The sequence below is a fragment of the Natator depressus genome, chromosome 6 (assembly GCF_965152275.1).
Source record: "Natator depressus isolate rNatDep1 chromosome 6, rNatDep2.hap1, whole genome shotgun sequence".
NCBI classification, from domain to species: Eukaryota; Metazoa; Chordata; order Testudines; family Cheloniidae; genus Natator; species Natator depressus.
The window spans coordinates 93,347,862-93,365,049 of NC_134239.1; the positions used below are offsets into that span (position 1 = coordinate 93,347,862).

The 17,188-nt window shown below is 42.6% G+C and overlaps 1 protein-coding gene across 2 annotated transcripts; it reads right to left on the bottom strand.

The window, feature by feature from the left end:
* Window positions 1-1,043: 1,043 nt before the first annotated feature.
* Window positions 1,044-15,521, bottom strand: DIO2 (iodothyronine deiodinase 2). Of its 2 annotated transcripts, none has more exons than XM_074956064.1 (2): window positions 14,411-15,521; window positions 1,044-3,777 (listed from the first exon to the last, which is right to left on the bottom strand). In XM_074956064.1, the coding sequence occupies exons 1-2, from the start codon at window positions 14,630-14,632 to the stop codon at window positions 3,193-3,195; spliced, it is 807 nt and encodes a 268-aa protein (XP_074812165.1). In that variant the 5' UTR covers window positions 14,633-15,521; the 3' UTR covers window positions 1,044-3,192. The 2 variants fall into 2 exon arrangements, with proteins under 2 accessions (XP_074812165.1, XP_074812166.1); XM_074956065.1 differs by having other exon boundaries at window positions 3,205-3,777.
* Between the last annotated feature and the right edge of the window lie 1,667 nt (window positions 15,522-17,188).

Sequence of the window (17,188 nt, forward strand, 5' to 3'; positions counted from 1 at the left end):
CATGTCTTCATCTGAAATACTATTTTCAGCTCTGGTCAACCTACCTGAAAAAGGTACAGTTAAGCAAAAAGAGAAGGAGTCCAGAAATGGGAGGAAATGATAAGAGATATGGACCCATATGAGGGATTGAAAGATTAGGCTTGTTTTGTTTAGAAAGGACACAAATAAGACTTGCATCAAAAGTATACAAAATAATAAATGGCACACAGAAGGAAAATTGGGTGCCCCTATTTACTCTGTCTCATAATACAAGATCAAGGGGAAATTCAATTAAATTGAAAGGCAACAAATTTGATAAACGGATTTAAAACAAAATAAAACACAGGATGTATTTTGATCATCCAGTTCATTGCCACAAGACATAACTGAGCTCAAATTCTTCATAGAATTCCCAAAAAGGACCGGGCATATATATGGATAATGAGGACATCTGCAGTCACACTTGAAAGGATGACAGGTTTCAGAGTGGTAGCCATGTTAGTCTGTATCAGCAAAAAGAATGAGGAGTCCTTGTGGCACCTTAGAGACTAACACATTTATTTGGATGCCACAAGGACTCCTCTTTCTTTTTTTTTTTTTTTTACTAGAAAGGATAAAACTTATAAGGGCACAAGCCAATCATTAACTGTCTGTGGTTACGAACAAGTAACTCCTGTGGACAGGTTACTTCAGAATGGTCCAGCATAGGGATTCTTGCACCTTCTTTTAAAGCATCTGGACGCTATTGGAGATAGGATACTGCACTAGATGAACTAGTTATCTGATCCAGTAGGAAATTCCTATGTTTCTGTGTTCATAGGTTTAAGGTGGCTCTCCCACACAGTCATACAAATGTGTAGCAATCTACCATAATAATTGGTAAGTCATGACCACTTCACTGAATGGTCTGAAAAGTCAGGCTTCGATACCAGAAGGCGGACATTGGAGGAGATGAATATTCAGCCTACATTTTCCATTGTTCATTTTTTTCTTCTTACCTCTTACTAAATACCCTTGGCCCACCCTAAAGACGACAACGGTGTATGTCATCTTCCCTTTTTTCCCCCCTCATCACAAATTACTTAGAGCAGTTATGAAATCTTGAAATACAGGAGTACCATGCTCTTCCGTCCACCCAGCTGAACTTGGCTCTTTGAAGTCCATTCCCCGCCAGTTTCTCTGGGATGCGTTACCAGGGTTTGTGTATGCATCCGGGGGGAGGCATGAACCTGGATGCATAAGAAATCACACTCACACAGCTGTCAAAATGTCATGTCTGTGCTTCAAAGAGCCAGATTTTTTAAAAAATGCCATGTGAATTAGCTGAATTGACTCACACCAAAACAAAAGGAAATATGCCAAGTGTGATTAAAGGGACACTGTAAAATAGAAATCTCTCTTTTTTTTTCAGTTCTTCCCTGTGTTTGTACTAACATCTCAGGTGATTAGCAGGGTAAGAGATTTAATATTCTTCTTTAATTTTCCCCACTTTATGCTGTTTGCTTGTTTTGCATTTCTCTCAGCTTGGACTGTGAAACTAGGCTGGTCAGGTTCACTCTTGTAATTAGTCAGTTTCACTTCCCAGTTTTCATGCACTAGCACAATGGAAGCATGTCCATTTGTGTTAGGTTTTGTAAAATCCTTTAATTTTTTACAAAACCTCAACATATTTAAGGCCTAGACTAAGTTGACAGTGTCTCTTTAAATATACTTCGGAATATTCCCCTCAGCCATTCTTGAGAAACCCAGCCATTTGTTACAATTGTTCTTGATAATTCACTCAGTTCATCCTTAACCTCTTCAGAGAAATAAGGTGGTGACTGTGAGACCAGCGTGGTGGGTTTTTTTTCCTGAAAGGCTTCTGAGAAGAAGAATGAAACATGAACAAAATGCTATCCTGCCCAACAGAATTGCAGTTACTGAGGCTAAAGACTGTTTAACTTTCCAATGAACTAATAAGGCTGTAAACTAAATGCAGGCATCTAGGATAGCAAAAATCAACATGAGGACTTTAACAGGGTAATCAACTGGACAGGTTTCAATTCCAATGAGGTAAACTGGTGTGTAAGTCCCCCCTGCTCAAAAAGATGCCTGCTATGTCAAAAGAAATAAATTACTTTTACTAAAATAAACACAAAATAACCCCTAATTCTCTCTCTCTGCTGTTTCTGTTTAAGAAAGAAAAAGAAAAAAGCACTGATAAATACATTTTTTCAGTTCCATATATTGAAGGCTGGCATCAGCTGAACTCTTCTCTCTTGCCCTGGGCATGAACTATGCGTGTGTATATATGTGTGTGTGTTCGTGTCAAACCATCCCACTTTCTGAATTTTCAAAGGGAAAAGTTATAGTTTTATTACACAATCTCTGTTTCTTTCTCCCTCACTCCTTTGATCTTAGGATCTTGCAGTCTCTTTCCTCTGTATCCTTCTTCTCCCCCACACCCACCACCTCTTTCCTTCACTCTCTCTCTCACAGTGGTGACCAAAGTGCAACCTGAGAGCCAAATGCAGCCTATGGAGTTTTATGGTGTGGCCTGCTGCCAATGTAATTGTTAACATACAGAGGCCTAAGAGTGTGTGTGTATGTGTGTGTGTACTGTACACACGCACAATTTAGAGAAGCTACCTGTAGAGAGTACCAAGAACCACATACAATGTTTCATCTTGTACTGAGCAGCCAGTTTGCACTGCATGGTGGATCTTGCACTCTCTGCTGGGTCATACCTCTGTATCAAAACAGGAAGGCAGCCATAATCCACTCCATTTTTTGCAAATTAATTGAAGGTCTCAGGCTGCTGGCAAGCTGCCTACACAGGCCTCAATGGAAAAATGAGATGGTCCCTGATCAAATACATGAGGTTGCCTCTCCGCAGAATCGCCTTCCAGGAAGCAATGCTTTCTTCTCAACCTAAAGTCAACATGTTGTGAAAAGGGTGGGAGAGAAATCTCATCCCACCACCTATCATGCTCAGCACCAGCACTTTTCACAGTGGCCTTTTCTGTCCTGTTAAGAAGGCAGGAGTAGGATTGTCTCACACAATTCTCTTTTTATATGCTGGGTTTTTTTTTTTTCCTAGCTTGCATTCATTTGACCTTATTATTGAACCTGTTCTCCTGCAACAGGCCCAAAAAGACCTATTGTAAAACTGTGTGTTTTTTTCCCTTTTATATCACTTTAAAGGGACAAGGCTCTTGACACACTTTGCTCATCTTAGGCTGGATTTCATCTCTTGCTGAAGTTTTGCTCCAGCCAAAGCCGGACTTCCTGGAGGTTGTAGAAAAAGGGGCCCTTGCCCCCCAGGTAGGCAATTTTCTGTCTCTGCACAATGCACACTCGCTCGAAGGAGACCCCGTAGGCCACATTGGCATTATTGTCCATGCAGTCAGCTACCACTTGGCACTGGGGTGGCAAGGAAAACCGTTCCAGAAGCTGGTGAGCGGCAGCACATCGGTCTTCCTGGTTCCTGTGTTTCCTCACCTCAAATGAGGAGGAAGAGATCCCAGGGGCGGCCCAGCCATCCGATGGGTGAGCCTCATCGATGTAGACCAACAGGAAATCGGCCACACCTGAGAACTCCTCCACCAGCTTGCCGAAGGCCGACAGCTGGCTCGTGAATGGGGGTCAGGTGGCTGAACCAAAGTTAACCACCAGCGGGCGCTCTGAATTGACAAAGTCCAGAAGGTGGCACTTGGTTCCATATTTCCCGCCAACACTTTTCCTTCTGATACTGCTGCTGCTGCAGCCATTAGCTATGTGGATCACATTGGAGTTTGGGGCTTCTCCTCCCAATTTCACCTGATGGCAAAACAAATAAAGACATGACGAGTTACTGTGACTTGCTTCCACAGTGTCTTTCATGTTCACTCTCACTAAACAAACACAGTCAGCTGTTCAAACAACGCAGTGTACTCCCTACACAGAAAATGCTGCAGGGATCCTGGTTTTAAGCAAATGATCTGTATAAGACCAGTGTCTTCTCCCATTGCTGTGTTTCTCCTGAAGCAGCATGAGGAGAGAAGAGTGTGTCTAGTGTCTGAAGCAGGTGGATGGTAGTTAGGTGTTCATGGCCTTATCGCTAGATCTGACTCTGACTCACTGTGTGATTGTGGGAAAGTCCTTGCACCAATCAGTGCCTCAGTTTTCCCGTCTATAAAATGGAGATAATATGTATGTATCACACAAGGGTGTTGTGAAGATTGACTAAAGACTAAAAGGTGCTCTGAAAGATGTTATGGTATTACAAAGTACTACTATAAAAGACAATTAATAAGTCCAGGCACTGCAACTCCTGCACATCTCTCCTAAGCATCAAGTTCTATAACAACACCGTAATTGTCTTTTTATTTCCCTGCCAATGTCTCTCTCTTCTTATCTCCTGCCTATCTCATGATGTTCAGAAATAAATACTGTTTTGATTGAATTCATATAGGGCCAAATCCTGAGGTCCTAATCCAGACTGTATTCAGAAAATACACTCTTACTGAAGCTAGCGGGAGTTTCAATTGAGTAAGAACTCTAAGGACTTCTGAATCTGGCCCACAGAGGTCATCACAGATTTTATTACCAAGCGTTGCCTCCTCAAAAGCCAGAACCAGTAAGAACCAGAGTTGAAAGCAGAATGCTCAGCTGATGGGGGGAAAAATCTTCTCCATTACAGCTAAAATCCAGCAATGAGCACATTGTAGGTACAGGGATGTCCACCTCTTCACCTGAAACCTAACTGTCCCTCATAATTATATGATCATTCATGGTTCAGTTCCACTTTCTCAAAGGGTAAATGACACTGAACTTGTTCTTCCTTTCCCCTAAAAAGAAAAGGACTATTAGTAGCACCTTAGAGACTAACCAATTTATTTGAGCATAAGCTTTCGTGAGCTACAGCTCACTTCATCGGATGCATTCAGTGGAAAATACACTGAGGAGATTCATATACACACAGAACATGAAAAAATGGGCGTTATCATACACACTGTAAGGAGAGTGATCGCTTAAGATGAGCTATTACCAGCAGGAGAGCGGGGGGGGGGGAGAAAACCTTTTGTAATGATAATCAAGGTGGGCCATTGACTCTCTCTTCAAGCCAACAGATTTTATGGGAATTTTTACTGTTGTATTTAATGCTACTGGAACATATAGCTAATTAAAGAAGTTCCCAACGTGCCTGTGAGGTAGATGGGCCTCATTTTGCCCAAATTTTTCCAGTTTTACTTTGGAAAAATATTATGAATGAACATTTTTTGACCAGCTTTATACTCATCAATACATTTGAGGAAAACCACAATCTGCTTATGAATATTATGTGGGCAGAAAAAGAGGCTATATTCACTGAGTAAATTCCTCTTTCCCAACTCTGCATTCAGCTCTACCAAATGCCACTTTCAATGTATAGATTCCTAAAGCCTGGAGGGAAAAATCAAAATTGTTTCAATTGGACATTAGTATAATAGTGCCCTTCAATTATTACTTCACATTGGTGCCAAGGGTGTTAGCATGTGTGACTGTGCTCCAACAATGCAAGGGTGTTCTCTGTGCCTCCCACAGGAAGAGTATTCCTTGCAAACCAAAAAGATGAGGTTTAGAGACAAAATAAAAACTGGTTCCATGACACCCTGTAGACTAAAAAGCAGCCAAGATATTCCCCGGTGCGGCTAACCTCATTTTATTTCCCACAGCCACAAGAAAGTCTCACGGCAATGGGGTACCTATCATGTTAATTTTTGCTTCAAGGAGAACTTGTGTTTGCCGCTTTGTCTTTAATGAGACATCCTTGCCAAGCAGGCATTCACAAGGCATTTTCTCCTCCTGCAGAGGAGTAATTAGGTCGGTGCCTCATTCCATGCCAATGTTAGCCACTCCAAAAACCCAGCCCTGCCCAATCATTAATGCTTAAACACAAGCAGCAACATCTCCGCTAATTGGTCTTGATGAAGTTCTGACGTTCCCAAAGGGCCTCTTCATTTCACCAGACTCAGGAACGGGATCGACACAGGATGACAATATCATCCTCACTGATCATCTGCATTGTGGGGCTTTTCTGTTCTTTGTTGTCATTATGTATTACAGAAAGGAAAAAAATAGCTATTGGAAAAAAATTGACGCAATGAAAATGCCTACCAAAAAAGCCACATAATAGTCAGCCGAACTGCTTTTGAAATCTTACACAAAAGCTGGCAAAAGATATGTTCTAAGAAACAAACCAGCAGAACTTCTCTCACATGCAATAACTCTGGCTCCAGCATTCATATAATCACGCACTTCTGGGCTGACTATTTAGTCAGTCAACGCTGGCCTTATGGGTCCCAAGCTGAGGTGGATGGGGACAGCAAGCTAGCCCATGAACGGTGAGCCCCCCCTTCTCACCATCTCCACAAGCAAAGGGATCTCCCCACCTCAAAGCAATAACTCGCACTCATTCGACTGCTCTGATACTGGGCATCTTGTTCTGGAGTGTTGTGCGCAGTGGAAAGGGGGAGCAACGCTAGTGCTGCTTTAGCATGTCGACTGCAAAATGAAGGGGAAGGGGAGGAAAAGAAAGACCTATTCATAAACCACAAGCTGGAAACAGAACATACTACCAACTTTGTTGTACATTTTACGCACGGCCTGGGAAAAGCCCCGTAGACAAAACATCATCTCCTCATTTATTTTCTTTTTGCTTTGCTTTTTAACAGATCTAACATATCCCTCTTGGGATCCTGTGCACTGAAAAATTGCTTTTGTGCCCCACATCAGGGATTTTCGAACCACTGGCCAGGCTCATCAGGCTACATCAGCTCCCTAAAGAAAATAGGTGTTGCCAGATAATTAATTAGTCATTTAAATATGGACACGCCGTATTAGGGATTGGAGCCCAGTTACTGGCTATGGACAGAACCCCCTGAGCTCTTAACTCCATTTCAAGTTCTTCTCTTTGCTTTGATTCTATTCAGTAAAATGCAGCCCCAGAAGAGCCTGTCATTTCTCAGAGCCTCATCCAGATGTTTGTCAGGCTCTGGCGGCAGGGTTATTCAGTATTAGTATTATTTGCTTTTTTACAAGACCCAAACTTGTGTAGGAATCCCACAGTGCATATAAATCACCTAAGGTCCCTTCCTGGAAGAGTATACATTAATGTCCACTGTTCATTCACCACAGGGAAGAGGGTATTTGCTTTTAGAACAGTGTGTACAAGATGGGGAGAACAGGGGACGCTGGATTTCATCAGTGCTCTTGCTCTTTATTTAGGTTCAGGTCTGTGAGGCTGTGGGGGAGAAGAAGAATTAAAATGACAGTCCTAATAAAAATCATTGGCCAAACCCTCCCCTCCTTACTCACTTAGGGACAAACTATGCCTGGCCCATATATGAGAATGCACTGCAGGGGGAATCACATAAGGAGTCCTCGCTTCCCACATAAGGACCTGGCAGAATTCCACTTCTACTCCCTCTATACTCCCCTAGGGGCGCATAATGCTCCAAAGACGGGTGGGAGTAAATCATGGGGAGGCAGGACCATGGAGTGTAGTGGCCTTGTGAGTCAAACATGGCTCTGCACCACCCCTAATTTTGGGCTGTATGTACAAGATGTGACCGAGGTCTTCATTATTATTATTTGTTAACAATATTGTCCAGGTACAGGGGCATTCGGGGAAGAGTTGGCAGCCTGACTTCCCGATTCTGGAGTTCAAGCCCAAGCCCTGTAGAGTTTGGGTTCCCAATACTGAGGGGAAGGTTTAGTTATTATTAATTATTAATTATTATTATTAGTTTTAAGTTTCTTTTATCATCATTTGTGGTTGAAAATTTCAGTGAAAATAATTTTGCTAATGTTACATTTTGTAAAATCAGTGCTATTAATACAGATTTGGGGGGACAAATATTTTTAAACACTACACAATGCTTACCTTTGGGACCTAAAACTACTCGACAATTCCTTTTTAGTACAGGGCTTATTTCATAAGTTCCTCTTATTGCCATAAAATTCAAAGAAAGACACTTCCTTACTCTCCAGGTCAAAATAAACAAAGATGATGAGTAAATAAGGGTTCGGGCTAAGAGGTCTTTGCTCTACTGTCTGAAAAGCCTCCCAAAGTAGCATTGTAACCCAGTGGTATGCTGAAAAGCTGACCAATAGGAAATGGGGCACTTGCTCTTTATACTACCTTTGCAAATATTGCACTGCAGTGTTGCAGAACACCATTGAGCAATCCATGTTGTCAGAAGCTGTCATACCCTTCCAGATGTTGAGCTGCATGCTGGTGCTTCTAGGAATGAGTACACCTATTACCTGGGAAGAGGGCCATGGGTTTGATGGTATGTCTGATGATTTAACTGAGCTTCCATCAGAGCTCATAGCACTGGTTTAATCTACTATTAAATCAAGAGATGGGCCCGTCCCCTGAAGACTGGATCCAGATCCAAACTTTCTCTAAATTCTGGAGTCTTTATGTGAGAGCTTGCTTTTGGTTCAACCCTTTTTAGAGACAGGAAAGAACTGCACACATAAACTTAGCTATCAATCCATCAGTCAAACTATTTATATCATTCTGATCACTGTAGTATTGGGGAGAGAGAGAGAGAGAATGTCTTCTGACATTCCAAATAATATAGCTGCTTCAACCAAATTCCATTTAAAACACAATCCAAAGATAGAATTATCCCTCAAAATTACACTGGCGCTGAGGTGCAGGATAGGCAATATTCAATCTTGGACAAGTGACAGGTTTAAGACCCTACTTCCTGCTACCCTTTGAGGACTAGAAATGAAAGCTATAAATCACTGGACAGCGAGCTTCATAGCTTTCTAATGGAATACCCATTCCTAACTTTGCAATGGAATTTTTCCATTGTCCTCTTGTTATAAACTATTATTGCATGCAGCAGCAGAAACTTGAGGCAGCCTTTTGGTTAGGACATTATCACCAGGGAGGATCTAGTAGCAAAAATAAAAGACTTTAACATTCTCAGTGGGCAAACAATAGATACTTTGATTTACTTGTTTAGCAAATGTACAGCATTCTCTTACACTGAAACATTTTACATAAGATCTTATTTCCCTCCTCCCTCCACCCTCTCCCCCTAGAAAAATAGGAACAACTGAGTAATTCTCTGATGTTTGTTTGTTTGTTTATTTTCTCATGTACATTTTATCTGTGATTAGTATATTTCTTACAACTTCCTGAGTTCTGGTTTCTGATTTGAACATCTGCCAGATTAATTGTTGATAGTGACTACGCTGTTCCCGCTTGACGATTTATATAACACCCTCCTTATTCTCCTCCAACGAGGAAGCAGGGCCACAGGGTGTAGTAGCCTTGTGAGTCAAACATGGCTCTACACCACCCCTAATTATGGACTGCACGTACAAGATGTGTTGCAAAGAGAGGTTCTTTAGAACAAGGCTAACTATTATAATGGGAGTTAACAGAGCTAGCAGACTAGGCTTCATCTCAGAGAAAGCCTAGGGTGCTTTTTATTATTTGGACACTGCTTTCTACTCTTAACTGTTCTGTAGTGTTGCTGTGTGCTGTTTACAAACAGCTGTGTTCCCCCATAGAAACGGTGAGTGAAATGATTACTAGAAAAATATGTATATCTCTCTGCATGCATACACAGAGAGAGAGAGTTTTGGGGATATTTATATTGCTTCTGAATTAATTATATAGGTCATCCATATGAGTGACAATAAAGCATTTATTTCACATCACATCAAGTATACTCTATGTGCCTCATATTTTACAGAAATGCAGAAAGCCTGTTATAGAAGGATTGAAAAATGTTACTGGAACTATATTTAACTTTTCTGTTGGTAAGGGCATATGCCTTAGCATCATGATGAATTCAGCTGTTTAGAGTCCACAAAAGGAGATTAAAATGTTAACTAACATATTTAAAACACTTTTAAAATGACCTAAAATAGCTTTCTTATACATAAAAAATGTACAGTTTTGAGGTCCAACATTTGGGATCTTCCAGAACTAGAAGCAAGTCCCATCAGAATAACAAGTACAAACCTGGGTGTAATGTACTATGTCAGGGGGGGCAAACTTCTTGGCCCAAGGGCCACATCTGGGTATGGAAATTGTATGGCGGGCCATGAATGCTTACAAAATTGGAGGTTGGAGTGTGGGGGGGGCAGTGAAGGCTCCGGCTGGGGGTGCAGGCTCTTGGGTGGGACCAGAAATGAGGAGTTCAGGGTGTGGGAGGGGACTCTGGGCTGGGGCAGGGGGTTGGAGTACGGTGAGGGTGAGGGCTCCGGCTGGGGGTGTGGGTTTTGGGGTGGGACTGGGAATGAAGGGTTGGGGGTACAGGAGGGTGCTCCGGGCTGGGACCAAGGGGTTCAGAGGGCAGGAGGGGGATCAGGGCAGGGTGCAAGATCCAGGTGGCACTTACCTGAAGCAGCTCCCAGAAGCAGCAGCATGTTCCCCCTCCGGCTCCTACACAGAGGCACAGCCAGGTGGCTCGGTGCACTGCCCCATCCGCAGGCGCTGCCCCTGCAGCCAGTGGGAGCTGCGGGGGTGGCACTTGGGGCAGGGGCAGCATGCAGAGCCCCTGGCTGCCCCTATGCATAGGAGCCAGAGCGGGGACATGCCACTGCTTCCGGGAGCCACGCGGAGCCATGGCACACATGGAGCGGAGCAAGCCCCCAGCTGGAGCACTGGAGCAGGGCAAGCCCCGGAGCCCACTTCCCACCAGGAGCTTGAGTGCCGGATTAAAACATATGAAGGGCCGGATGCAGCCCCCGGGCCGTAGTTAGCCCACCCCTGTACTATGTGCTTGTCTACATGGCGATTGACCAGAATAGCTCCCCATGCAGGCACTGTTCTGAAATAAAAGTCACTTTATTCTGCAATAATTAGTGCACTTCCAAGCCAGAGTAATTATTCTGGAATAAAATCACTTTTGTTCTGGAATAGTATCCACACATGGAACTATTCCAGAATAGCTATTACAGAGTAGTTTATTTCACAATATCCATGCTAGTCAATTTTCCCCTGTAAATTCTTTTTAAAAATTTCAAAGGTAACTAATTTGTTTGGAGAGGTAGTGTGTCTAGTGGCTAGAGTACTGGGCTAGGAGACAGGAGACCTGAGTTCTAGTCTCAACTCCACCAGTGGCCTGCTGGGTGACCTTGAGCAAGTTACTTCACCTCTCTCTGACTCAGTTTCCCCCTTTGTAAAATAATACCTTTGTAAAGTGCTTTGAAATTTACTGATGAAGAGCACTACATTACAGCTAGGTAGTATTATTACTATACTGGATGCTGGGACTGGGTGCTCTTGGTTTCATTCCAGGTTCTTCCACTGTCTTTTTGTGTGGCTTTGGTCTACTTCAACTAGCTGTACCTCAGTTTTCCCATCTGTAAAATGGGGATTACATACCTCACAGAGAGTTTGTGGGTTTACTTACTATTCGTAAAATGCTCTGAGATGCTCATTTGACATGCGCTATGTAACTGCAAAGTATTATTACTAGTGAAGAAGGCCCTTATTCAGAAAGGCAGTTAAGCACATGCCAAATGTTAGGCATATATTTAAATCTGATTGACATCTACCCCCTCTGTCCAGCTGGATTTGGGAATACAGCAGTTAAGTGGTTCTGACATGTAAAATCCGTTTCAGGACTTGGAAAACTATACATTTGTGGAGAGTTCCTGGTGAACACTCTTTAGGTTCATGCATTTCACTGTTTTGCATTGTTTGTTCACATTTATGCCACAGAGCTGCAGACGTTTGGCCTCCTGTGGACTTTACCAGAGCAAATTAGCTTTCAATTTAACTAGCTTTTTTTCTCCCTTCCCCTGCAGAAGTGGCAGGAGACTCCCAGAGATTCATATGCAAGCAATTTACAACCTACTCCTCTTCCATTCTTAATACTGACCTTCAATGTATCGTGTCTCCTCTAAAACTTGGCTCTCATACTCACCTCTGCCCCTACAACAGTCAGGAATCTTCAGTGTTCTTTGGGCCTCATCATTGAAGTAAACAGGAATCTTTCCAATGATATCTATCGTTACTCAATCAGGTGCTTTGTGAAGGCACTGTGAGCCTTTCCTTAAGAGTCACTGCTGTGAAGGAATCCCCACCCCACACCCGCTGCCCCCTTTTGAGACTGGGGGGGGGGGGGGTAAAATACTGGCCCTGTTGAAGTCAATATGAATTTTGCCATTGACTTCACTGGGACCAGGATATCGCCCTACATGATATGGTTGACATGTTCTAGGCAGTTTAAAGGTAAAATAAAAGGCTTTTTATTACCTTCTAAGCCCTGAAGTTAAGATTTGAGTTTCTTTGCTAACACCAGTGAAGAGCTACCCACTCCTTCAGGTGTCAGTGATGCCATCAGTAGCAGATGAGGAAACACTGAATCATGAACTCAGCTCTTGGCAGGAATGGAAAGAAGGAAGCAATTTAATGGCTTTCTTTTAAAGTGCATTATACATCATTTGAATGTTGATGTAACTTACTACAGAAGTTAAAGTATATGTATATAAGAGTTTTTGGAGACTTTTAAAACATTTCCATTCACCTTCAGGAAGCTAGTGAAAGTCTGAGCCTTCTCCCAATGTGAGGCACGATGTTCAGAGCCCAGGCCAAGGAGCTGGGAATGCATGAGTGCTAATCACAGGTCGGCTACTGGTTTCCTCTGTACTCATGATCAAGTCACATGTTCATCTTTCTGTATCACTTCCCCAAGCAGCAAAACGGGAATAATAACGTTTAGCAGCCTACTTCACAAGGGCATGGAGACATTTATTTAGTTAATATCTGAAGTGTTTTGGAGATTAAAGTGTGATAGAAGTGATTAGAATTCTTATATTTTACAAATATTTGATTTGTATTGTGGTGAGTTAAGGAGTTGATTGCGATTGGGATAGCTAAAATAATTTGTATTTGTTTTATATATTGAAAATTATGTACATGAGCTTCAGGACAGGCACTTGGTGCTATATATAAACTAAATCAGTAACTAAGCACCACTGTCAGCAGCTCCCGACAGCTCTTCTTAAGAGTAAATATATAATGCTATTGTAGGGGGAGGAGAAGTAACACAACAAGAAATGCTTTTCAGCAGTTATATAGCTATGGTTCAGACAGGATACAAGAGATAGTTAACCTAAGTCCATCAGATGGGTTTCTGTTTTTAAATAATCTTAATAAAACAGCACATTCCAATAAACTGATCACAAGGCTGCGAGACAGCAACTTCTGGTTTCTAATCCCAGCTTTGCTAAATTAATACTTGTCTAAATTAATACTTAGTTCACAGCAAGTCATGGTGTGAATTTACTCTGCACTAGCCTGATGCAAGCTAAGTGTCCACCTGAACACTCCTGCCACACACTAAAATTTCCCTAGTGCACTTTGGTCTATCCCTCTTTGAAATGGAAGCAGGTTACAGAGCACTGGGGAACTTTTAGTACATGGTAGCTGGGTCCACATGGATTCTTGGTGCTAAGTAGGCTAGTGCAGGGTATATTCACGCCCCAGTTTGCTGCAAACAAGACATTTGCATAGACAAGCCCTTACTTGCTGGATAATCTGGAGCAAAATCCTTAATGTCTCAGTGCCTCAGTTTCCCAATCTATCAAGTGGGGATACAGTTACTTTCAGGGGTTTTATCCAGGCTCATTAGTTAATGTTTGTGTGGAATTTGGAAAGAGCATGTGTTGTGTAACTGCTATTAGCATTATTAACCAAAATCACCAGCGGACCAAATTCAGCGATGAATCCTGGTCACGTGCCACTTGAGGCACATTCTGCATGTGGCTAAGAAGAAGACCAGGCAACTGTCCCTCAGCTGGTTACAAGTTTATTTTTAAGCTTTGTGTTGTCCTGTTTTCACCACTTTCATAAGAGAAAAGGGACTCTCTTTTTTAAAACCTACTCACACTGTCACTGTGCCCTCCTTCCCAATACAAAAATTAACAGATGAGCTGAATAAAAGTGATGATATAATGACATAGGGTTATTTTTATCCTTTGCTATCTTGGGCATTCAGATCACCTTGAGATGTTATTTAAAGACCTAATTTTGTATAACTTCTGAAGATATTGCACTGGTTAAATGGTTGACAAAAGTATTTAATAATGTTCAGTGCTTATATAATATGTTTCATCCAACACCCTCAAAGCACTTTACAAAGATAAGTACCATTATCCTCCCGGTACAGCTAGAAAAAGGGAGGCAGGGAAAAGTTAAATGACTTGGCCCTAAATTGCACAGGGAGACAGTGGCAGAGGAGGGCACAGAACCAAGGTCTGTTAAATCCCAGTCCCCTGCCCTCCTGAAGAACAGCTGTTTTCCACTCCCCCTAATGCCAAACCAAACTCTAGCTTTGGCAGGGCACAAAGGGGAAACATCGTGCAGAGCGCACAGCTCCCCCCCCTCCCCCCCGGAACGGGGGTGCCTTTTCTTACCTCCTCTCCGTCCCCCTTCCCACCTACCCACCTGTTTGTAGGCATCCAGAAGGAAGCTATTCCAGACGCAGCGGAGCCCCTCCGAGGTCAGCATTCTTCGCCACTCGCCACGCGCCGCTTTAGACCGACTCAGCAGCAGCACCATGTGCTTCAAGAGGATCACAGAGTCGTAGAGTGCAAGAAAGAGGCAATTGGAGAAAAAAACCGGCAAGATCTGAAGCGCGATCAGCAAATCCACGCTTAACAGACCCATCTTCCCTGCTGCTGCTCCCCCAACGGGTTCCCTTCAGCTCCCTTGTTTGCCCTGAACACTCATTTAAAAAATAAGATAAAATAAAATCAAAGGCATTTTTTAAAAACTCATCAGCCCCCTCCACCTCCCGCCTCTTTCTCTCAGCGGCCGCAGGGATGATTAAATATACTCAAGCTGGTCAAAACCATAACTCAGCGTGAAATTCATTCAGTTCTGAGCTGCTTTTCCTTTTTCAGAGACTAAAATGTTTCCCTTATGCAATAGCCCTTTTGAGTCCGTTAAAGACAGAGACAGCTGTGCTTCTACTTCCCTGCAGTTATACAATTTAAGCAGAGATCGTTCACTTTCCTCTCCTGTCCCATTGTTTCTCAGCTATTTAAGCACTAAGCAGACCTCTAATTTCTGTGTCACCAGTGTTACCAGGTGCAATGCTACTTTTTTTTTTTAAGGTCTTTGTACACAAACTTTCTGTTCCTCTCTCCGTGTGCCCCTGTCTCCCTCCTCTCTCTCGCTATCTGTCTGTGGTGCAAAGTGCTTTCCCTCTGGAGTCCTAGCCTGCTTCCCTGAAGCCTTTTATACATTCCCTGGCTAATTGCTGCAATACAGAAATGAAACCCTAATCTTGGTAAAGATCTTGACGTCAATGTAAAAGAGGGCTTTACTTTGGCCAGGGCTGCTGTGAATAGAAAAGTGAAATTCTCAAAACTTTTTTTTTTAAGAGAAGAGAAAAGAGAGAGAGAGGGAGGGAGGGTGGAACTTTGCTTTGTTGTTGAAAAGGAGAGGAGGGAAATCTCAATATGCTGCTGGCTGCTCTTAAGAAACGCTTTCAAACTTTGGAAAAAGTATTTTCATATGACATGGAAGATAATCCAGCAACACAGGCTTCTGCTGTTGTTTTCTCTTGAGTTTCTCCCCTCCCCCTCCCCCGCCTTGCCCTTTTGTCTTTTCCAGGAAGGTGTGTGAGTTGATGCATCCCTAGAAAGGGGATATTTCTGTACATTTCCCTTCCACTCCCATTGAGTACAATGTGTATGGTGTTTTAAATATCTTTTGTTGTCTTCTCGGTATTTAAGGAAACATAAGAAAACACCCAGGACTGACTTCATCTGCTAGTGTGTAAGATAGAGAGAGAGAACATGCTTTCCGATGAGTTTTGTTGAAGTTGAAGTTCCTGACTGAAAAGATAATGGCCCAGATCCACAGCTGGTGTAAATCAGCATAGAGCCATTGACTTAAAATGGGGGCACATTTACATCAGCTAAGGATTTGGCCCAATGTCAATAACTCTTTTTTTAGTTCAAAGTCTCTCAGAGAATTCATTATCTCTTGGAAGATCCATGTGTGGCTTGAAAGCGAAAAACCTACCTTGGAGCCCCATATTGAAGAAAATGATTTTTTTTCTTTGCACTGTTAATTTTCTTTTAACTTTTCTTTTAAAAGCAGTGAGTACCTCTGAGCTATTTTTAACAGGGTTCAAACCTCCCACGGGACATATTTCCTGTATTTTATATTCACTTTTACATTTTTTGTTTTTGAGTTAATTTATCTGTTTAGTTAGGTGCTTATATAAGCCCCCATCACCACACATCTCAGGGATCAAAGTTATCGGTTGAATGGCACACCTCACTCCTCTGTTTACCCACTGATCAGACATATAGGCAGCAGCAGTGAAACCTTCCTTCACACCATCTTGCCAATGTGTTGCAACCGTCCCAGGAACAACTTTCAGACCCCTTTGGGGGAAAAGAATATGTATATTTGGCACAAATTCTGCCCTTAGGTACAGGTGCAGGACCCACAGAAGTCACTAGGACCCCCCCTCCCCCACATGCACAACAGTGACTTTCTGTGTTTCCATTTCAAATGCTGAAATGTCCTGGGGCTAAGCTCAGTTTTTCCTTCAAATGAAATCAGTTGTAAAGTCAAAATGCTGTTGGTGACATCACTCTGTTGCCATAGAAATGTTTGCAGTGTCACTGATTCAGCTTTATAACTCCAACTTGCAAAAACAAGTTATTAACAAGCATTTCTATATCTCCAAATGTGTACAGGTCAGCATGTTCTTGTGATGTGAGCTCAATGCTAGGCACAAGGGTCTCCTGAGTACTAATCCTGGCTCTCACGCTTACTCACTATGTGGCCGTGGGCAGGGATACCTAATCTCTCGATTGCAGGCCTTTTAAAAACAGCCATCATGCATTATCTCACCAGTAGATATACCATCCAAAATTACATTATTCTGTCTGTGAAGGACCCCATTATCTATACCCTTTCTTTATTCTGCCAAATAGGTGACCAGATGTCTCTATCTTAAAGGGACGGTCCCAATATTTGGGGCTTTGTCTTATACAGGTGCCTATTACCCCCCCAGCCCCTCTCCCAATTTTTCACACTTGCTGTCTGGTCACCCTACTGCCAAATGATATTAAAAGAGAGTTTGGGGCATGGGGAGTTCCAGATCAACCGTCAATCATCATTATTGGGAAGAGTTTGCATACAAGTCAGTCTGGCTTGGGCTTTTCCTGTTCTCTGGCGGTAAGGAAATCCATAGCCAGG